General features: G+C 36.4%; 1 protein-coding gene across 1 annotated transcript in view; it reads right to left on the bottom strand.

The window, feature by feature from the left end:
- The window catches only part of CFTR (CF transmembrane conductance regulator), a 183,942-nt gene that overhangs the window by 155,334 nt on the left and 11,291 nt on the right, over positions 1-17,317 (bottom strand). Inside the window, exons 2-4 of the mRNA XM_070476808.1 lie at positions 13,260-13,359; positions 9,340-9,505; positions 4,377-4,485 (exon numbers count right to left, since the gene is read on the bottom strand). Coding sequence (XP_070332909.1) covers positions 4,377-4,485; positions 9,340-9,505; positions 13,260-13,359 — 375 coding nt within the window. The remainder of the gene's footprint in view (positions 1-4,376; positions 4,486-9,339; positions 9,506-13,259; positions 13,360-17,317) is intronic.

Raw genomic sequence — 17,317 nt, 5'->3', positions numbered from 1 at the left:
ATGCCAGGCTGGATGAATCACAAGCTGTAGTCAAGATTTTTGGGAGAAATATCAATCTCAGATATGCAGATAATATCACTCTAATGGCAGAAAGTGAAGAGGAAATAAAGAGCCTTGTGATGAGAGTGAAAGAGAAGAGTCAAAAAGCTGGCTAGAAACTCAACATTCAAAACCTAAGATCATGGCAACTGGTCCCATCACTTCAGGGCAAATAGAAGGGGAAAACGTGGAAGCAGTGACATATTTTAGTTTCTTGGGTCCCAGAATCACTGCAGATGGTGACTATCGCCAACTTGCTCCTTGAAAGGAAAGGCATGACAAACCTAGACAATGTATTAAAAAGCAGAGATATCACCTTGTCAATAAAGGTCTGTATAATCAAAGCTATGGTTTTTCCATATGGTGGTCATGTATAGCTATGAAAGTTGAATCATAAAGAAGGTTTAGCACTAAAGAACTTATGCTTTTGTACTGTGGTGCTGGAGAAGACTTTTCAGAGTTCCTTGGACTGCAAGGAGATCAAACCAGTCAATTCTAAAGGAAATCAACCCTGAATATTCATTGGAAGGACTGATGCTGAAGTTCCAGTGCTTTGGCCACCTGATGCAAAGAGCTGACACAGTGGAAAAACCCTGATGCTGGGGAAGATTGAAGGCAAAAGGAGAAGAGGGTGGAAGAGGATGAGATGGTTAGATAGCATCACCAACTCAATGGACATTAGTTTGAGCAAACTCAGGGAGATAGTGAAGGACAGGGAAGCCTGGTGTGCTGCAGTCCATGGGGATGCAAAGAGTCAGACATGACTTAGTGACTGAACAACAGCAACATGAAAAGGGACATAAGTCAAAGCGTCCAAACCAAAGACTCCTCATGCGTAGAATTTCCCCAAACACTCTCTTCATTAGCAGTACGCCTGAACTCAAACACCTACCCAATGTCTTTGTTAAAACATAAGGGACAAAGGATCTTCTTTTGTAAGACAGACTGTAGGACTTGAGAGCTCTAGCAGCAAAAATCCCAAAACACCTTTATGCCCTTAAACTTCTGGGCTTAAGAAATTTAGATAATAAAAGTAGTATGACCCTAGTTTTACTGATGTGTACCTCAATTTGATGATGGAAATATGCCCAGAGCTGCCTAGGAGTCAAAAACATATTTGAGCGCACACTTGTGAATTTCTCATCATAATAAAGGATCATGATAACCACATTCTCTAGGTAATCTGTTTATAGAACTTCCTTCCCTTGACTCCCACTTAACTGTCCTTAATTGACTCACATAGTTAATTTTTCAACAGTCAGTTTCTCATCTATGCTCAGAGTCTTAAATGTTAAAGGCAATTTTGTATCTGGCTGCTGAGTCAAATGCAGAAAAGAAAAAGAAAAAACAAGTACATAGTTAATGAGGAGAGGCCATAGCTAATATGACCTAAAATTACATCATTATTGCAGCCAGACAAACTCTTTCGTGATGGCATTTCCTTCTTTTCTTAACCTTTCACAGTCAACAGCAAATTTTATAGTACTTTTTCCATTAGTCTTGAAACCAATCAAACCTTCTTTACACCACAGTTATCCTGGTTTAGAGGGACTAAGAAGACACAGGACATCTTGAAAGTATCTCCATCTTTTACCAAGAGTAGTGTTATGACAGGTTCGAGAATCCCTGCTCATTTAATAAAACAAAAATTACCCAGAAGGACACACACAGAGGAAAGAAGAAATGCCCATAAAGAATACAATAAATACCAAGGCATTTGGTATAAGTTGTTTAAAAGGAGAGAGGTCTTAGAATAGTGAAATTTTCTCTCCTCCTTTTCTTCCTGTAACAGATAAAAAGAACGGAGTAGAGAGATCAGATGCCCTGAGAAGCTACACTTGTCTTAATGACCACCATATAAATTCTTAGAGACTTAACAGTTTTCAACATTTTCACTGCTTAAAACTGCACAGTGAGGCTATGAAGCCTTTACTCTGTGACAAGGCTGAGAAACCCACAGCCGTGCCAATAAATATTCTCTCCCTGCCTTCCCACCATACACATGTCAATTACTTTCCCCATCAGTCCTTTTCCTCACCCATATTCTGCTGGTTATCAGAGGAAGTTGAGCTGATAGAAATCAACTTTGCCCTTTAAACATGCTGTCAGTTCCAGATCAAGGGCTTCGGGACCAGCTTAGCTCAGGAGCATCCGTCACTCCTCACTCCCACCTCTGGGCAGTTAATTAATACACCTAGAAAGGTTTTAAGATTCCTTTTTCTGGGATATTTTTAGGCTTGAGACATTTAAGAATAAGCTAGTCTTTCTCCACATTCACTTCATTCTTCTACCACTTAATTTTTTCTATATCTTTGACCCTTAGCACTTCTGGCTCTTGGATGGATTTCACACAATTCCTTTAAGCGGAAAAATTCCAGTTGGTTCCCCTGTCCTGCCACCAAAATCTGAATTTTCTTCAGATTTGTCCCTGAGGTGACCCTAGAAGAATCCTCAACCTTCAAACTTTTAACCTGTATCTCCTGAGAAGATGCAGAGTAGATCAGCAGACCCAAGACTGATTACTACAGCCACCATTCTATTGAGTACTGATATACAATCATTATATAATTACAGAGCAATTATAATACAATCTAATGGAAGGGTCACAGGCTTTGGAACCAAAGAGATCTGGCTATAACCAAATTTGCTATGTGCGTAACTTTGGAAAAGTGACTTATTTTCCTGCATCTCAATTTTCTTTTCCATATGTTAGAGACACTAATTACTGCTCCATAGCATTACTAGGAGAATTAAACAAAATAATCTTTATAAAGGGCTTAATGCTTAACCTGGAATAACAAAGATACTCAATAAATATTAAACTATATTTTGATCTGTGTATATCAGACCAAATATAAATTTTATAAATATGTTCATGCATCATCTAAATTCTCATGTTTAGACAAGTGCTTTTGTTCACATGAAACTTCTATCCTGGTGGAATCTAGAGGAACAAACTATCTCACAAATCAGGCAGAGCATAAAAAGGACTTAATAATTCAGCCTTCTCCCAGCTTCTACTCAGTTGTGTTTACGTCAGTCAATGGAAGCAGCATGTGATGAAGAACATGAAGAAAAATGAGTTTCACCACGGCCTTAGTTATGGCATAACAATTGTCTGTATTCACTTTGATCCAAGGATGACCACTGTATGATATGGTCAGAGAGAACTGTACTTTTAATACTCTGATTCAAAGTCAGAGTTTGTAGTCAGCAAGGCAAACAACACAACATATTGTTTTAAATAGATAAAACTGTTTCCCAAAGTCTGGGTGCTCTCATTAAGAAAAATCACCTCAAAAATATCTTAAAAGATAATTAATTCCTCAGCTACCTTATTCATATTTACAAATAAAATAGCATCACCCCCAAACTATTACACATTTCCATAGAGATAAATAGATAAACGGATAATTTCAAAAACCAGAAGAATGTCTTCCAGAAGGTCATCAAGAGCATTATAAAACATGTAATCATCCTGGTCAAAACAAATGTGGAAACGTACTTATTTGGTATGTAATAAGCACAAGTTCTTAAAGCAATGTAACTTGCTGGACAGTTCTTGGGGAGCACTATTGCACTCCTCACTCCCAGAGGCATGAAGACCAATATAATTACAACACAAATCCATCCAGTTGGTACCCAACCTCCCAAAGTAAATACTGTACAGTAAGTTTTCAACTTGCCATCACTTTTACAGGTTACAATCAAGGATACAAAATGATGCTCTGGTGAGGTAAAAAGTAATAGATTAGTCACATTTGACAGCAGCTAGGGAACATCATAGACTGCACTTGAGCACCATAAAGCCTGGAGTCCTCACACATGGAGATCTCTTCACAATGAAGGTGACATAGAAGACTGAGAAAACATACTGCAAGAGTACCTCACTGCATATTTTTAATTTTTGCCATTTAAAACAATTCAGCATGCAGATATGATTTCAAAATATTACAAACACTCATGTATGAAATTAGCTGAATTTTACCTAATTCTCCTGATACTGTCTCCTGACCTTCTTCTGTAGAATACAGGAAAATAAAATCGCCAGCAATCTCATATTCCAGTACGATAATGTGATTTGCGATAACAAGGATGTTTTTTTAAGAAATTTATTCTACCTAACCAATTTTAAATTATAATCCACCACCTGTGTTCCAGAATCTCTTAGTTCCAAAGCACTTTTCACTTGTCTCCACTAAAGTTTTAGTGGTTTCTTTGTATTTGGAGTTAGATTAGTCCTTTTTCCTGTGTACCAGGTTACCCTAGTCCTTTTACCACCTTAAAAATGAATGTAATTATTTTACCCACAGTGAGTTTACAAATAAAAGCCTTACCCCTAAATATAATATGATTCCATAGAACATAAATCTCCAGAAAAAGCATCGCCGAAGGGCATTAATGAGTTTGGGATTTTTCTTTGAAGCCAGTTCTCTGTCCCATTCTCTGCAAAAGAATAAAAAGTGGGGCCAGTAAGTTGCATGTGCAAATATTTGAATTCTCTATTTCCCTTAACATAGTTTTATTCACACAAGTACTCCACGGAGATTAACCCAAGTGACCAGAGACAAAAACCTCGTGGGGAGCTTCCAACACTTCCAACACTATCTCAGGCAGATATTTGGGTGAATTCAATGCTCCACCATACACCAATTTTCAAGGAGTTGACTTCACGACAAGTCCACATTATATATGTTAAAGAAAGGTTCTGAGATTCTAAAAATCAATGAATGTGAGAGGTGAATAAGTAAAATAAAACTCTTAGGAATACACATTACTGTGCTTGGAACAAGATGAAAAATAAATACTTAATTTTTTCCTTCATGACTTGATCTTTATCTCTTTGAAACTGTAGTGGATTTTACACAATTTAACTGTAAAACCAAAAACAAGATTAAAAGTCAGGTGGATTTTCCTGTGATTTAACATTAGAAAAACTTATTATTTGAATTTTGTTTTTAAATGTAGCAGTATGGAACAAATATCCTCAAATGTCACTTTCAAATAAAAGTCTTTGGAAAATTGGGATAGAATGAAATTCTGTATCTTCTGGTAGAACAGGAATTTAAAAATATTAAAAATGGTTGGTATTAAATAAATGTTGTTTTTTCTTTAAATACTATGCATCCATAACCTAATTATTTTTAAGGTTTTGCCATTACTTTCTGTTAATAAAAAGCTTCTTCTTTCCAAGTGGATAAAATATATTCCTAAATGTTACCCTTCATCTTCCTTTTTATACTGTACAGAGATGAGAAGTTTCACAGGAAAGAACTACATAAAGATTCTGAATTTTATCAACAGCTATTCTCATTACTGGCTTTCCCTAGTAGCTTAATGGTAGAGAACCTGCCTGCTAAAGTTGGAGACTTGAGTTCAATCCCTGGTTTGAGAATATCCCCTGGGGAAGGAAATGGCAATTCACTCCGGTATTCTTGCCTGGGAAATCCCATGGACAGAGAAGCCTGCTGGGTTACAATCCATAGGGTTGCAAAAGAGTTGGATGCAACAAATTCTCATTACTATCCATCTACCTTTATTAGAGGTGTTCTAAGTTACTCCAAAGGAAGCTCACACATCTGAGATAGGAGGGCAGATTTGGCAATCATGGGCACTGTGCATGGACACTGGCTTTCCTGAGAAGCTTACTATCTATCCTGCCAAAACCTATACCATCCATCTATCTGCTCACACTCTTTCCACTCTTTACTCACACACAGTACTTGCCTCCCTTCCATGTCATGCAGTGATTCACATCAGGGTAAGAAGCGAAATATGGAGGTGGACTCTGTCTTTCAAAGGAAGGATGAGATGAGAAAACCAGGAAGAGAGGTGGTACATGAACCAAAGAAACGGTTTCAAGGTGGGAAGAAGTGGTCAACCCTGAAGTCATGGTAGGAAGATGTCATTATATTTGATATTAAGAGACCTCTGGTGACCACGGTCAACATCATTTTAATAACATGGTAAACACAAAAACCATAGTCAGGGAGCTGGGATGTAAAGGAAAGGAGAAGAAGTGGAGAAACAAGGAGAGCAGAGAAACATTAGCAATGATAAAAAAAATTTTTTAATAAAAAAAAAGAATGGGGTAGCAATCTGAGTGGGAAAACAAAGCTGGAGAATTTTTTTTAGTGGATGGGACTTGTACTACTGGAACCTGAAGGAAGGAATCAGCAGCGAGGGCAGATGCTGTGGTACCCACAGCACCACAATAGACCCAGTAAGCATTCCAAATACCAAGAGCTAAATCACAAGGGAAGAAATTTTATACTTATCAAGTACATAGCTGAGTTATAATCATGAAATGGATGTGCGGTTTGCACACAGGAGGGATGCACAGAGTTCAAATCCAAGGTCACAGACTGAGCCAGATGGACCAATGTACTTCAACCGCAGTGTAACTGCCCAACAGCCTTTGTCACAAATCAGCTTTTGAAATATGAGGCAGGGTCACTTTCCAAAGGTGTAGTGAAAACAGTAGCTAATTTTATTTTGGGGGGATACAAAATCACTGCAGATGGTGATTGCAGCCATGAAATTAAAAGACACTTACTCCTTGGAAGGAAAGTTATGACCAACCTAGATAGCATATTAAAAAGCAGAGACATTACTTTGTCAACAAAGATCCATCTAATCAAGGATATGGTTTTTCCAGTGGTCATGTATGGATGTGAGAGTTGGACTATAAAGAAAGCTGAGAACCGAAGAATTGATGTTTTTGAACTATGGTGTTGGAGAAGACTCTTGAGAGTCCCTCGGACTGCAAGGAGATCCAACCAGTCCATCCTAAAGGAAATCAGTCCTGGGTGTTCACTGGAAGGACTGATGCTGAAGCTGAAACTCCAATACTTTGACTACCTAATGCGAAGAACTGACTCATTTGAAAAGACCCTGATGCTGGGAAAGATTAAAGGCAGGAGGAGAAGGGGATGACAGAGGATGAGATCGTTGCATGGCATCGCTGACTCAATGGACATGAGTTTGAGCAAGTTCTAGGAGTTGGTGATGGACAGGGAAACCTGGTGTGCTGCAGTCCATGGGGTCACAAAGAGTCGAACGTGACTGAGTGACTGAACTGAACTGAGAGATACAAAGTACCATAAGTGTATGTCACTCTTCCAAAATGTTTGAATAAACTCTAAATAACAACTTTTACTAAAAAAAAAAAAAAAAAGAAAAAAGAAATAAGAGAAGGAAGAAGAAATACCCCCAAAAGACAAAAATATTAATAGAGTTTATGGACTTAGCTGGCACACAGCTGTTGACTTGGAACAAAGTGGGTACATCTGATATGGAGACAATAACATGGAGTTGATATGGAGACAATGAAAACCGAGGAGAAAAAAAGTGTTAGAGCAGATAATACTACAAATTCAGGTGTATGTCCTCTATTCAGCCACAGATAAAAATAAATCTGGAGTAAACAGGTTTTGAGTAGCCTAGTCCTACTGTGATTAATCTCTCATTCAGAATCCATTTAAAACTTAGATATTCACTATCTACTAGATTATTTTGAACTTGTTGATATACCTACAATGTATTATGTTTATATATTTTATCCCTGCAGCAGTATTACGGGTTTTTGCATAACGTCAGCCATTTCACATTCAATCATCATTTATTCATTCAACAAATATTTACTGAGCACCTACTACAATTGGCCCTTCATGTCTGCAGGTTCCACATCTGCAGATTCAACCAACTGGGGAAGTAAAATGTTCACCAGAAAAATTTTCAGAAAGTTCCAAAGAGCGAAACTTGAATTTTTCGTGTGCTGGCAACTATTACATAACATTCACATTGTATTAGGCATTATAAGTGATCTAGAGATACTTAAAATATTTAAAGTGAATATGTGTAGGTTATATGCAAATAAAATAACATTTGGTGTCAGGGACTTGAGCATCCATAAAGTTTGGTATCCATAGGGATCTACCAAGGGACAACCATATATACCAGACTCTATTCTAGACCTTATTCTAAGCACATCATAAACAGAATAAACCAAACAAAAACAAAAAACAAAAGTAGTCCTGCCCTAATGACACTTACATACACTAAGTGCTCAATAATAGAAGCTGGTGCTTGATCTTGGAAATGTTAATCTGCTACTTCCACTAGCCTAACTCTTTGAATAAAACCAAGAAACAATAAGGCTAAACAACTTATTTGCCTTGAAACTTCAAAAGAAATTCAATGAGTTTAATGAAAATAAACAAATTCTAAGTCTACTCAACTAGTTTATTTTGGTGCCGTAAAAAAGTAGTTGCTTCTTTTTCTTTTTTGCCAACTCCCTCTTCCCTTCCCCCTCATCTGCATCAGATCCTGTACTGCTGGCACAGGACCCTGTCCAGCTCATTCACAGATTGTTGTTGGTCCAAGAAACAAGCATGTGACTCAAGAGTTTCTGGGATTTTTCACTTTTGGAGAAAAAGACTGTTTCCTCAGCGGTCTGTAAAGGCGTGAGCAAAGAGTTCTAAGGACCCACTGCATGGAGGAAGCTAATCTGAGACAATAAAACCAGTTCCTGGTTCCATCGAGTCCCTAACGGCGGTTCTCTCTCTAGGCTTTCACACACATAGATTACATGAGTCAATAAATTTCCTCTTTTTATTTACTTAAGCTACTTGATTGGATTTCTGTCACTGGCAATCAAAAGGATTGTAACCAATACTCTTAAAAAAGAAGACGTCTTTACAATGGGAAACACTGTTCTTAGGGAAGCTGGGAGTTTGAACCAGAGTTTGAACCAGAGCTCAGCCATTTATTAGCTGGAAAATTATATCTCTCTGAGCCTCAATTTGCTGTTCTACAAGATAAAGATAATGATACTCTCCTTCCAGAGAGGCTGAGAGGAGATACCATACCTGGCATTCAATATGTGCTCAAAAATATGAAACTTCTACATATCTTTGACATCCAACTGCCTTTACCCTAAGATTTCCAACTACGCACATCTGTATTCACGATTTAAGATTCTAGAGACAAATATACACAACTTGTTTCATAAAGATGTTATTCCAGTCTTCACAAAATCCACTTAATGTTGTTTGAGTGACAGATAGCTTCTCAGAATTCAAATATGTATTTTTCCAAAAAAAAATCCTTTCTCAGAAAAATGGTTTTATTTCATCCCTTCTATGGTCAATTCTTAATTGATCAAGACTTCATCAAGAAAAGAGGATGTTCCTATTAAAAATACTCCATTTTAAGAATTAGGCCCACCAATAGTAGTTCTCTAGTCTCTAATAATATTAATTTCTCTCTTCAACTAATAAACAATGTTCATGAACATACCTTTCCAATTTTTCAGATAGATTGTCAGCAGAATCAGAAGAAGAGATATGGTATATGTCTGACAATTCTAAGCGCTGTCTGTATCCTTTCTTCAAAATTGGTCTGGTCCAGCTAAAATAGAGAGAGGAGAAACAGATATAACTGTTAACTTGATCTCCAATGTAGACTTGAAATCAGATAAAGTTTCAAATTTTCTAGCATGTGGAAAAGAGCAGTGCATAAATAAGAGAATAAAGTAAGGCATATTCTATGAATATCAGAGATTCATATTTCACAGAACTCAACTGTATAAAACATCAACACCTCTGAATTGACATGACTATGGCTTTTTCTAAAAGGATTAGGGATGGTGGCAGAATCTTTCCCAGAGAAAAAAAAGCAAACTGCTAAGCATTCTATACTAAAACTATAAAAATATAAAAGGAAGGGAGGGAAGGAGAGAGGTGGGAAGAAATTTCCCTAAAATAACCAGATATTAAAAGTTTATGGTTTGCTGAAGTCCAGCCTCTACAAAATGATCTGTGAATGATAAAACAGACCCTCAAACAACACCCAACATATCAGAGCACACAATCCTCAGCAATGTGCTGTTTGTGGAATGAACTAACTATAGCTGGAGGCTAATGAGTAGTGTGTGTCAATTTGTTGACTTAATCATCACCCCTGAATGAGGGTGGGGATCATAATTTTCTTGTGTTTTGTCTCCTCATCTCAGAACAGTTACGCACTTTGGCCTGCTACATATCTAATAAATAACAATTTATGATGGAAGCTGGCCTGGTAAACAATGAGGCAGGATACTGCAGTTATTTTCAAATACATTGTTTCTAACTATTGTGAACAAGGCAAAATAATCTTCACAGAGAGACTTTCCAGGTGGCTCAGTGGTAAAGAATCTGCCTGCCAATGCAGGAGATGTGTTTTTGTTTTTTTTTTTTTTCCATTAATTTTTATTAGTTGGAGGCTAATTACTTTACATCATTACAGTAGTTTTTGTCATACATTGAAATGAATTAGCCATGGATTTACATGTATTCCCCCATCCCAGTCCCCCCTCCCACTTCCCTCTCCACCCGATCCCTCTGGGTCTTCCCAGTGCACCAGGCCCGAGCACTTGTCTCATGTACCCAACCTGGGCTGGTGATCTGTTTCACCCTAGATAATATACATGTTTCAATGCTGTTCTCTTGAAACATCCCACCCTCGCCTTCTCCCAGAGTCCACAAGTCTGTTCTATACATCTGAGTCTCTTTTTCTGTTTTGCAGGAGATGTGTTTTTAATCCCTGGGTGGAGAAGATTCCCTGGAGAAGGAAATGGCAACTCACTCCACTCTCCTTGTCTGAGGAACCCATGGACAGAGGAGCCTGATGGGTTACAGTCCATGGGGTCGCAAAGAGTCAGACACAGCCTAGCAAATAAACAACAACAATCTTCACAGAGGCAAGAAAATCTAAAAACAAATCAAACAAAAGGGAAAACAAAGAGGAGGGGCAGGAGAACTGTTAAAGAAATTATGTACAAAAAGATTTCTAAATTAAAGTTGTTGGGCGAATGAGACCTTTCTCATGTGAAATGTCATGTATTTATTAACAAAACAAATTGAAGTTGGAATTGGTGATTCTCAACATATGTTTAACTCTTGCTATCTTTCTTTTCTTCAGAGAGCTCTAAAATTTGGCATCACTGAGAATTTGGTAATATATCAAGGCACGCCACCCACCAAAAATCAAGAGAGTGTTTTAGCCGTATCTGAGAGACCAAATAAACTCATGACAGAAAAGTATTCTAGCAAAGCCATTCTGAATAAAAAGAGGAAATGCTATGCCAAATGCAAACATTTTTGACATTGTTTCAGGGCAAAACTGCAAAAGGCTCTTATGTCTACCTTCACCACTCCCACCCAAGGGGTCCAGATTCTTGTTTATACTTCCCTGATCCTCACCCCTTCCCTGTGTTCCTGGCATATCTACAACTTGTCCTTCCTTAAAATTCAACTGAATTACAACCCAGCTCAAAGGTTCAGGAGTTTCCCCAACCATTTCTGACCAAAATATCAACAAGTGAAAATGGCTTAATATGTCAGGTTTTTTTCCTTTTTACTTGCAATGTTTGCATCTTAACAAGAACCTTCAAATCTCAACAAAGGATGAGATAGTAAGGTTCATCTTTATTGCCCATTGTGATCCACTGGCAGTTTTTCCAAGAGAACAAGAATGAAAACATTGAGGACAGTCTGAACACAGTAAAGAAGTCCCATGATCATACAGCATTTACAGTGGGCATTGTCAGAGAGAGTGGGACACACCCACCCGGAGCTTGCCATCCAGTAGCCAACATAAGCACTGGAGCCACACTTGCTGATACAGGGTCAGTGAGGGTGTGAAAAATCTGGGGCAGCAATTTTAGGACATAAACTCTATTCTGTTAGTTATAAGCCTTTGTAAACTAAAGTCAATAAGTGAAAAGGTGAAGCAAGTGTTTACCACTAAGAAAAAAAAATATGTGTGTACAGCACTTTCACAAACATTAGCACATTGTCATTTTAATTCAAAAGTCTTGATAGGTAGGCAGAATAAAAATAGATGACTGCCTTACTTTAAGCATAAAGGAATGGAGGCTCAAAGATGTTAAATTTGTTACTAACTGGCAAAAACTATATTTTACCACATTCTTCTGACATCACTCCTTCCTTTACCATGTTCAGCTTTTATTGCCTCGGAAAAGTAAGCTTGGTGGGTTATTCTGGACAGAGCGCTGGAAGGAGGGTCTAGAAGCAGGGAAACCAAAAGCTGGCAAACTGCAGGCAATGATACGGTGTGCGAGCATGTCTTTTACCCATGCCTTCTTCAGAAAAACAAAAAGTGACTTATGGCATTAGCCAGTTTCTGTGCTGTGAATACTCCCACCATGACCATTTTCAAGCCATCAAATGTGAAGTCACTGAACACCAAGTTCAGGGAAGAGATACACAGTTGCATATCATAAAATAGTGCGATTACCGTTCAGATACAATCAACTAACCTCAATAGCATAGATAATAATAGGCTGCAATAACTTTTGTTTTTATTATCTTTATTTAACATAATTTACTTAATTGTAGGCTTAACTCAATTAATTTTTAATACTAGTTGTGCTTAACAACCAGCTCACAAAGTCCCTGAAAATTTAACAATCAGCTCAACCAGAAAAGGGCCAACTTGACCTTGCGGGTTCAATCTCTGGATCAGGAAGATCTCTTGGAGGAGAAAATGGCAACCCACTCCTCTAATCTTACCCAGAAAATCCCATGGACAGTGGAGCCTGGTGGGCTGCAGTCCATGAGGTCTCAAAAGAGTTGGATAGACTGAGCTACTAAACAACAGCAGCAAAAAATGGAAAATTTATAAGAGAAAAATATACTCCCTTTACTGTTAAAACTTTCATTTTCAGTATGTTTAAAATTGTTAAAATATGAAACTAAATTTACAAATAAAGAGAATCTAACTGTAAATATTAAAATATCATAGACATTTGCAGGAAGTTTAAAAACAAATTCTTTCTTTCAAAAACTAATGAACATACATCTTTTGGTCCATATCTAAGACCTGATCACCAATTCCATAAATGAGTTTCTAGCTCATTTTAAAGTAACACAATTTGAGGGCTACATTTATAAAAAGCTTCCTTGTGTTATCTGTGACCATTTTAATACATATATTATAACATGACCTTTAGTCTTGATTATAAAGAGCTCCACAGCCCAGTACCATCAAATCAAACATATTCAGTAGCATTAAGAGTTAACCATTAATAATGATTAATACAGTTTAGTGTTTCTGACAGATTCACTACACTAAACCTATATTCATAACCTGAAACAGAAATTTAAGGTTAATTATGAAACGTAAAATCAGTTAACCTTAGGCTGCCTGGTAATTACCAGTTAACTGAAAGAATTTATTTCGTGAGATTAAGCCAAAAACAATTGAACAAAATCTCTGCTCCATCATGGAGGTCTCCCTGACTACCTCAAGCCAATCCTAGAAATAAAAATAAAAACAAGCAAACAAAAAAGTCCCAGTTATCTATATCTAGACACTCAATGAAATATTAGTTACTGTAAAACTCCAGCCACTGTTTCTTTTGAATAAGCTTGAGTACGTTCAACATACTTGGATGGAATTTAGGATGACAACTCAGAATACCTACTTCAATATTTCTTCCATTAAAAAATGAATGAGCATGCAGGTGTTTCATAATAGCAAGGCAGGTACACCTGCAATAACCAAAAGCAATAAACCCTGTTCTTCCTCATCTTCCTCAAACTTGCTCTCACCATCCCTCCCCCTCAGCTCTAACTGATCTTATCCTCCTTTTTTATTCATAACCTGTAACTGCATATTGAAAATGGATTTATAAATTGAGCTTAGAAACTGTGACAGTTTCCAAAGTTTTCGCTATTTCTAACAGAAACTCACTAATCATTAATTACAGGGTAGCAGAGATTCTTAAGGTATACAGTTCTTTATATCCTAAAGTTTTAGACCAAAATAAAAAATAAAAGTCTAGCGCTCAGACCCATTGCACATTTAATAAGAGGCTTCAGATTTTATTAAGGAAAAAAAATCACTTGATTAAAAAAAATACACACACAATGAAACTGTATTTAGTTTCATTTCTTAGAACAAAATTTCTGATTTTTGCACAGATTTAGAGTGACTTGTACTTCCTTATGATGAAAAGAATTTTCCAATTATAGACACTATTAAAGCCTTGATTTTTCAAGAAACCTATCCCTGTAAAACCACATAATTAAAGCTTATAATCACCTTCCCATTTGACATTTGGCTTTATTAATCCACCAGAGGCAACTGACATTTTCATCTGCTATAATTTAAGATGAAGGTCAGGTATCAGATCTCTTCAGTTAAAGATGATTTTGTTTGTATAAAACAATCCTGTCTCTACATTATGTAACATTACTTTTGATTTATACAGCCAAGTGAAATAACAGCAAATTCAAACCCATGGTTGCATGACACATCTCCCAAATACTGACAAATTGATAAACTCAAATGATGAAGACTTTTTCCTTTCTGCATGAAATGATAGAAATTATTGTAAACTGCTTAGTATGGACAAATTTAAATACACCAGAGGTTTTCTCCTCATCCAGTATATTTACCATGGTTTGAAACCCCTCATGTAAGTTGGATAGTCCTAACTAAAGAAAATGCTGAAGTTTAGGAAGAGGAAAGGAGGGGAATCATTTGAACAGAATGTGACAATAAATCTCAAATTTCTGCAGCACATTTTGCCAGTTTGCTTTAGTATCTTGATAAATGGCTATGATGGGAAGAACTGGTTTCCAACCAAAAGTCATTTCATCTCTACAAGGATGTTGTTTTCAATTCACGTAAATAACACTTCAAATGTCACAGCTGTTTAACCAACTTGGATCCAGGGTTATTTGTGTCAGATGTGTTTTTCCTCAATGAATTTTAGTAAAGATAAAACTTGAGAAAGTAATGGCATCTAGCTCTCAAAAGTCCTATATAAAACTTGTAGGTTTCAAGAATGTACCTCACAGCTGCAGCACTGGGGTGCAGGCCAAATCAGTGTCTCTGTCCTCTGATTCCACAAGGTAATTAAACACTGTTTGCCTTCTTGCTTGCTAAACGAGCTATTTTTGAGAGTTAATTTCTCATGAGGCTCCTACCTTACCAAAAGGCTGCAGAAATTTTTTTTCTTTCTGTAGATGAGTTAACAGTAAATAAATGTAGTCAATGAATTTTCTAGATTTGGAAAGATGATTATTTGTTGCTCAACAAAAGCCTACAAACCAATCTAAAAAATCTTCCAGAGGCCCAGAATTTAAAGCCATAATGCAAATCAATTTAACTTCATGCCGAATGAACCTAAACTTAAATAGAAAATTGATAGGCCCATTTTATAAGATGCTTCTAAGTATAAATGTATCAGGAATGCAAGCATATTAAGACAACATCTGGAAAAAATACTTTCTTTTTGCTTATCTTTATTCAGTAATGTCTAATGGTAAGTATGTATAACTGGAAATAAGAAGGAAGTTCTTTTTAATTAAAGAAGAAGGTATATATAATTAGTACTTGCTATGGCTATCTATGCAAATAAACTTTCTAGTCAAATATACCTTAACTCCATGATTTTCATATAATTTTCACTATCAGTTTTAATTCCCATAAAATTGCTTTCATTTCTTTCCTGATATAACTGTCTGAGGTAAAACTATCATGAAGACTAAAAAACTCCACTTAATTTCTACTAGAAATCTGTTACTGAAAAAACTGAATTAAGTGATTTTAAGGAGAAAATGTTAAGTTTTAACTCTATCATTTCCCGGTCATGTGACCTTGGAAAAACTCTTACTAAGATCTCTTAGCTGCAGCTCCTGCTGGAAATAACAACTATGACTACTTGGTTTTCATGGGGGTCAGATTCAATGTTGTTCATAAAATATTATAGCTGTACATTATCATATTGCTTCTTCATAGAATCTACATGGCTTTAATTTTCAGAGCACTAGAGTTTATTATTGGGATTATAACAAAAGTAATATCTAACATTAGTAGACAATTACCATAATTCTGTAAAATTCTAAGTATTTCACATTCTTTATTTCACCTGTTCCCCACAATGATTCAATAGTTAAGTCCTAGTATATCCTCATTTTACAGAGGAATAACAGGCTGAAGGAGCTTAAATCATTTATCCAGGGCAGAGTTAGAATTTCAAAAGAGGACTGTGATACCAAAGCCTACACTTGTACCAAATTTGCCATATTAGGACTAATTTTAGGGGAAAAAAGATAACATACCCTTGGGTATAATATGAAAACCACAAACAACAACAGAAAAAGATCAATAGATTAGACATCATCAAATTATAAAACTTTTATTCCTCAAAGCAGACAATCAAGGAAGTGGAAAAAATAATCCAAAGAATGGGAGAAAGTTTTTGCAGATCATATATCCAATGAGAGATCTGTATATAGATATATAAGGAACTCATAATCATAAAAAGACAACCCAATTTATAAACAGGCAAAGGATCTGAAGGGACATTTCTCCAAAGGAGATATGATATGAATGCCCAAAAGCATATGAAAAGATGTTCAACTTCATTAGCCATTAGAGAAAAGCAAATCAAAACCACAATGAGATTTTACTTCATAACCATCAGAATGGCTATAATCTAAAAGACAGGTAATGGTAAAAACTGACAAAGATGTGGAAAAATGAGCCCCCTCACACCCTGCATTCTAAAATTAGCTATAGTGATAGTTACACATCTCTTAAAAAAAGCATTGACTTGTATACTTTGAGTTAATTTTTTGGCATGTGAATTATATCTCAAAAAAGCTGGTATTAAGATAAACAAAGCTGGTATAAAGAAATCAACTGTCAGTGTGGATTTTGGAAAGTTTTCCCAAATGTTTGATTTTTCACTCCTAAAAATGGTAAAATGCTAAAATTTATTATGGTGACTTTGACATTCTAAACCCTTTCATATGTTAGTGCCTGGGTAGCTGCTACAAGTGATTTAGACTATGCAAAACTCACAAATGGATCCAAGGATTGGCAACATGCAACATGAGAGACATATAAATTATTTCCTGAGTCTCAGAAGCAAAGCAATTCATTGCTGCAACTATAGTACTATGAACACAGAAAAAGTGAGAATGATGATAGTACACTGAAGAAAGTGAGGAATGAGTAGCATTGGCCCAAAAAGACCACTTATAACAGCTACACTTAATTCATTCACAAGTGCTGGATTTCAGGGACTCAAGCAACTGAGAAATGATAAGCAATGCTTCAAAAAAAAATAGCCAAGACTGTATACGTCAGAAAAGCAGCCTCAGAGTACTGTTTCATGATTTTAGTTTTTTATTCTATCTTGGCATGAAGCCAAAAATAAGAGACCCAAAATTGATTGTAGCTGCAACAACTGGCTAGG

This window comes from Odocoileus virginianus, chromosome 1, assembly GCF_023699985.2.
Source record: "Odocoileus virginianus isolate 20LAN1187 ecotype Illinois chromosome 1, Ovbor_1.2, whole genome shotgun sequence".
Classification (NCBI taxonomy): domain Eukaryota; kingdom Metazoa; phylum Chordata; class Mammalia; order Artiodactyla; family Cervidae; genus Odocoileus; species Odocoileus virginianus.
This window is presented reverse-complemented; position numbering and strand designations above follow the sequence as displayed.